At 53.8% G+C, this 5,839-nt stretch overlaps 1 protein-coding gene across 2 annotated transcripts; it reads left to right on the top strand.

Annotated features, from left to right (window-relative positions):
- Window positions 1–343: 343 nt before the first annotated feature.
- On the top strand, window positions 344–5,213 carry MYC (MYC proto-oncogene, bHLH transcription factor). 2 transcript variants are annotated; one of them, XM_082363093.1, is made up of 3 exons: window positions 344–484; window positions 2,175–2,943; window positions 4,173–5,213. In XM_082363093.1, the coding sequence occupies exons 2-3, from the start codon at window positions 2,187–2,189 to the stop codon at window positions 4,733–4,735; spliced, it is 1,320 nt and encodes a 439-aa protein (XP_082219219.1). In that variant the 5' UTR covers window positions 344–484; window positions 2,175–2,186; the 3' UTR covers window positions 4,736–5,213. The 2 variants fall into 2 exon arrangements, with proteins under 2 accessions (XP_082219219.1, XP_082219220.1); XM_082363094.1 differs by having other exon boundaries at window positions 345–484; window positions 2,178–2,943.
- Window positions 5,214–5,839: the final 626 nt, after the last annotated feature.

The following is a 5,839-nucleotide window of genomic DNA, read 5'->3' as shown; positions in this document are numbered from 1 at the left end:
GCTTGGCGGGAAAAAGAGAACAGAGGGGAGGGGCCGTGCCTTAGCAGTATAAAAGCCGGTTTTCGGGGCTTTATCTGACTCGCTGTAGTAATTCCAGCGAGAGGCAGAGGGAGCGAGCGGGCGGGCCCTCGAGGGTGGAAGAGCAGAGGCAGCCGAGCGAGCGGAGTCGCGCTCCGGGCGCCCGGGGAAGGGAGATCCGGAGTGAAAGGGGGGCTTCTGCGCCTCGGGCCCGGCCGCCCCCACCCCACCCTTCCCGCCGACCCCCGCCAGCGGCCCGCCACCCGCGCCGCATCCGCGAAACTTTGCCCACTGCCCGCTGGAACTTACAACACCCGAGCGACAACGCGACTCCCCGGACGCGGAGAGGCTCTTCTGCCTTTTGGGGGAGTCACTTTTCCCCGCCGCTGCCCACGACCAGCGCCTCTGAAAGGCGCTCCTCGCCGCTTTTTGGACGCTGGATTTCCTTCGGAGAGTGGAAAACCCGGTGAGCACCCGGACCTATTGGCTTTTTAATTTATTTTTGCTACCGCAGTAATGCCGCGATGAGTCGAATGCCCGGATCGGTGTGTCTTTTCTCCCATTCCTGCGCTATTGACACTTTTCTCAGAGTAGTTGTGGTTGGTCGGGGTGGAGTGAAGACGAACCAGAACTGGGTCGGGGTACAGTGACTTGTCAAGATGAGAGAGGGGAAGGCAGAGGGAAAACAGGGTGCGTTTTTGAAAGTAGCCTTGAGAGGTTTTTGCGTATGTAGATGGACGCTGACCCCGGCCGGTTGGACATTCTTCCTTTATTGCATTAATTGCTTTTGGCCTTTTGGGAGGAGAAGAGAAGGGTGTGCTTCTCGGTGGCAGAAAACCCTTTACATCCTGAGCTCCTTGGAGTAAGAATTACATATTGCGTGTGTGAGCGAGAGAGCTCCGCAGCCTCTGACTTTTCCCCGTCTCGGAAAGGGCATTTAAATTTCGGCTTACCGCATTTCTGACAGCCGGAGACAGACACACTGCGGCTCGTCCCGCCCGCCGATCCCCGCGGCGTTTCCAATTCGCCCCCGGCTCCTTTTAGAAGTTGGCATTTGGCTTTTAAAAAGGATAATAAAATTAAAGATCTTGGTCTACAGAGAGGTTAAGATTTGGTGTTGGCGAGGCGCGGGGAGTGGGGGGGAAAGGGAGGCTGGGGCAAAGATGTGTCCGATTCTCCTGGAATTATTGACTCGGGGGGAAACGAGGACAAATCTCTGCGCCCAGCCTTGGCTCCCAGGCCGCCTCTGGTGTCCCCGCGCGGGTGTCCCTGCGCCCCTGAGATGCGGAGGACGGCAAGGAGCGGGGCTCGGGGCTTTTCCAGAACAGCTGCTACCCTCGGCGGGTGAGGGGAAGACGCCCGGCTCCGGGCGCGGAATCGTAGCAGGGTCTCTGGCGCAGTTGCGGCGCTGTATTGGGTGTTGAAGGGAGGTGCCCCTGTTATTATTTAACACTCCCCTTTTATGTATTGGCGGGGCGGGGGTTAAGGCTCGAAGCTGAGCTTGCCACTCCAGCCCGCGAGGGAAAAGAAGAAAAGCCGGCAGAGGAAGGAAGGGGGGCGCGCTGGGGGTAGGGATGCAGGAGGCGGAGAAGGGAGGCTGGGAGGGGCGGTGGCGCCGGCGGGGGAAGGAGCGCGGCAAGGGCGCGAGTGGGAACGGGCGCGGCGCGAGGGGCCCCGGTGCGGGAGGGGGCCGCGCGCAGCCGCGCCCGCCGCGGCGCCTCTCGCAGCCTCCTTCAGGTGGCGCAAAACTTTGCGCCTCGGCGTTTGGCAGATCGTATTCCGCACCCCCCCCCCACCACCACCACCATCGCCGCCTCCCCCGGCCTGTTAAGGAGGCCAAAGCCGATTTCGATTGCTCGGCGGTCGCCGGGCCGACTCCCGGACTTGGCGCTCCGGGCTCCCGGGGGACGGAAGCTCCGCGGGCGCTACGGAGCTGCTTCGCCAAGTGTGTGTCTGAGGGTCACCCAGAGGGGGTAAAAGGGTGCCTTTTTGTTTTGGTTTTTTGCCCCCCCCCCCCCGCCGGCCCCATGTGGGAACAGCGCTGGAAGGGGAGTGGTTCTGGATTGTGGCGCGCGCTGCGCGCTGCGCGGGATTTCGGCACCAACCAAGACCCCCTTAACTGAAGACTTGCCCCCGCCTTTGTGTGCCCCCTCCAGCAGGCTGCCGCGATGCCCCTCAACGTCAGCTTCGCCAACAGGAACTATGACCTCGACTACGACTCGGTGCAGCCTTATTTCTACTGCGACGAGGAGGAGAACTTCTACCAGCAGCAGCAGCAGAGCGAGCTGCAGCCGCCTGCGCCCAGCGAGGATATCTGGAAGAAATTCGAGCTGCTGCCCACCCCGCCCCTGTCCCCGAGCCGCCGCTCCGGGCTCTGCTCGCCCTCGTACGTCACGGTCGCGTCCTTCTCCCCCAGGGGAGACGACGGCGGCGGCGGCGGCAGCTTCTCCTCGGCGGACCAGCTGGAGATGGTGACCGAGCTGCTGGGAGGAGACATGGTGAACCAGAGCTTCATCTGCGACCCCGACGATGAGACCTTCATCAAAAATATCATCATCCAGGACTGTATGTGGAGCGGCTTCTCGGCCGCCGCCAAGCTCGTCTCGGAGAAGCTGGCCTCTTACCAGGCTGCGCGCAAAGACAGCGGCAGCCCGAGCCCCGCCCGCGGGCACGGCGGCTGCTCCACCTCCAGCTTGTACCTGCAGGACCTGAGCGCCGCCGCCTCCGAATGCATCGACCCCTCCGTGGTCTTCCCCTACCCGCTCAACGACAGCAGCTCGCCCAAGCCCTGCGCCTCCCCCGACTCCACCGCCTTCTCCCCGTCCTCGGACTCTCTGCTCTCCTCCGCCGCGTCCTCCCCGCGGGCCAGTCCCGAGCCCCTGGCGCTCCACGAGGAGACACCACCCACCACCAGCAGCGACTCTGGTAAGCTGGGACCCTCCAGGCCCGTCAGAGGGGGTGGCTGGCTGTCTTTCCCATTCTCACTGGCTGCCAATGCAAGGGGCCACTTCCGTGGCCCCTGCCTTTTCTCTTTTCTTATATTTGGAAAAGAAATGGCAGGCCTGGAAGGGTCTGGGAGCTCCTCATCCCTGAAACACTGGGCTTTAGTGTTCCTCCCATTCCTTCCCCTAAGATCGCCCTCGTGGCCAGCCCCCTCCTTTCCCCTCCCTCCCCTTAGGAATTTCATTTGGGTTTTTAAATCTTCTAGTTTATCTAGCAACTCAATCCGCTCCCTCTTTACCCCTCTTAAGCATTTTAATTGCCCTGGGGGGGGGGGATCGTGATGAAGTTAAGAGAGGATTGATCTCTTCGAGAGTGAATGAATGACCTCCCTGAACTTCTGAGAAGCTGTTGGAATTTAATGGACTGCAGATCAACAAAAACGAAGAGGGGCAGTGGGCAGAAGTTGGGCAGCCATCCACCTGAGTGCTGTGAGCCAGTGAAAGTGCCTCAAAAATGTATGGACTGAGGAGCTGGGATCTTTCCAGCCTCTTTTGAACACTACAAAGCAAGTCCTTTCCAAAACTGTACTCCTTTTTTCCATCCCCCACCCCCTAGGACTTTTGGCAAAGCTGCAAGACTTTTTTTTTTTTTTTTCACTTCCAGTAAAATAGGGATTGCTAAAGTCATACCAAAGATTTGCAGCTATCATTTGCAACACCTGAAGGGTTCTTGGTAAAGTCCCTTGCAAAGAGAAGGTGCTTGGGAATGTGCTTTGTTTGGGTGTGTCCAGCACCTCATTAAGTCTTAGGTAAGAATTTGCATCAATGTTGTATCCTGGTAAATTGTAATTTTCTTGTCTGTGCCATAAACCCAGCTGTCATTTTCCTCCCTGAGACTGTCTCTTCATGAGAAGAAGAGCAGAGACGATTGGCTAGTTCTCTGGGGATAACTTTGTGCCAGGGTCCTTTTTTTTTTTTTTTTTTTCTGGCCACGCCACACAGTGTGTGAATCTCAGTTCCCAAACCAGGGATGGAACCTGCACCCCCTGCATTGGAAGCATGGAGTCTCAACCCCTGGACTGCCAGGGAATTCCTCAGGGTCCTTTCTTACCTAATAATGCCTTGTATTTGCACAGTATTGATTTAATCTGGTCACTGATTGCTTTAAGGAAACCTTTGCTAACCGGGTGATTTCTTTTTCTCTTCGTACAGAGGAAGAACAAGAGGATGAGGAAGAAATTGATGTTGTTTCTGTGGAAAAGAGGCAGCCCCCTGCCAAAAGGTCAGAATCGGGGTCACCCTCTGCCGGAGGCCACAGCAAACCTCCTCACAGCCCGCTGGTCCTTAAGAGATGCCACGTGTCCACCCATCAGCACAATTATGCAGCGCCCCCCTCCACTAGGAAGGACTGTCCCGCCGCCAAGAGGGCTAAGTTGGACAGTGGCAGGGTCCTGAAACAGATCAGCAACAATCGCAAATGTGCCAGCCCCAGGTCTTCGGACACCGAGGAGAATGACAAGAGGCGGACACACAACGTCTTGGAACGCCAGAGGAGAAACGAGCTGAAACGCAGCTTTTTTGCCCTTCGTGACCAGATCCCGGAGTTAGAAAACAATGAAAAGGCCCCCAAGGTAGTTATCCTTAAAAAAGCCACAGCATACATCCTGTCCGTCCAAGCAGAGGAGCAAAAGCTCATTTCAGAAAAAGACGAGTTGCGGAAGAGGCGAGAACAGTTGAAACTCAAACTTGAACAGCTACGGAACTCTTGCGCATAAATTGACCTATTGGAGGGAGGAACTGGAATGAATCCCTCATGAAATTTTCATTGGTTACTAAGGGAAAGTGAGGAAAACGATTCCTTCTGACAGAACTCCCTACGTATGAACTTTTTGCATAATGCATGATCAACCTCACAACCTTGGCTGGATCTTAAGACTGAAAGGTTTAGCCATAATATAAACTGCCTCAAATGGGACTTTGGGCATAAAAGAACTTTTTTTATGCTTACCATCTTTTTTTTTTTTTTCCTTTAACAGATTTGTATTTAAGAATTGTTTTTACGAAATCCTGAACTTTATCCAATTTTCCTTTGTAAATATAGCCATTAAATGTAAATAACTTTAATAAAACCTTTATAGCAGTTATACCATAATTTTTTTATTTAAGTACATTTTCCTTTTTAAAGTTGATTTTTTTCTATTGTTTTTAGAAAAAAATAAAATGCCTGGCAAATATAATTGAGCCAGATCTTAAGTTGTGAGTGTTTTGTTTCTTTTCTTTTTTTTTTTTTTTTTTTCTTCCTCATTCTCTTTTCATCAATTACAAATTAACAGAATTTGGCCCTTAAGGGAGTGAGCTTAGAAGATGGGAAAAGAAGTTATTTAAGAAAGGGTGAGGGCTTTCCTTTGTTCTAATGGGTCTGGGGCCTTAAGGTCTTTAAGTTCTCAGGGTTATAAGATGCTTCCTGGAGATTTGTGATAAGGGCTAGAGTTGATACTTCAAAGAATGAAAGGGCAGTAGGCTGGTGAGAGGGTTAGAGGTAGGCAAAAGGGTTAAAGATAACAGTTAAGAACACAAAGGGGGGTGAGGACTGGGGGTTGGGAGGAAGATGAAGGAAAATCTCTGGAGTTTCCATGCCATTCCCCAGCTCCATTGCAGTCCAGGCGTCCTGCCCATTGAAACAGTTGATGGGGGAAGAGCAGGGACCAACTTTTGCTGCTTGCCTGCTCCTACCAGGTGCTCCGGGAGGCAAGTTATTAACCCTATTTTACAAACAAGGGAATATAGAAGCTCAGAGTGGTTATATAACTTCTCCTCAGCCACACAGTAAAAGGCTGAATCCAGGTCCCGTGTTTGTTGAAAAACACGTATCACTTTGC

This window comes from Balaenoptera borealis, assembly GCF_965194805.1.
Source record: "Balaenoptera borealis genome assembly, chromosome: 17".
Lineage (NCBI taxonomy): Eukaryota > Metazoa > Chordata > Mammalia > Artiodactyla > Balaenopteridae > Balaenoptera > Balaenoptera borealis.
This window is presented reverse-complemented; position numbering and strand designations above follow the sequence as displayed.

Coding starts and splice junctions, on each gene's coding strand:
- MYC (XM_082363093.1), top strand. CDS start 2,187: ATGCCCCTCAACGTCAGCTTCGCCAACAGGAACTATGACCTCGACTAC. Junction 2,944..4,172: donor CACCACCAGCAGCGACTCTG/GTAAGCTGGGAC, acceptor CTCTTCGTACAG/AGGAAGAACAAGAGGATGAG.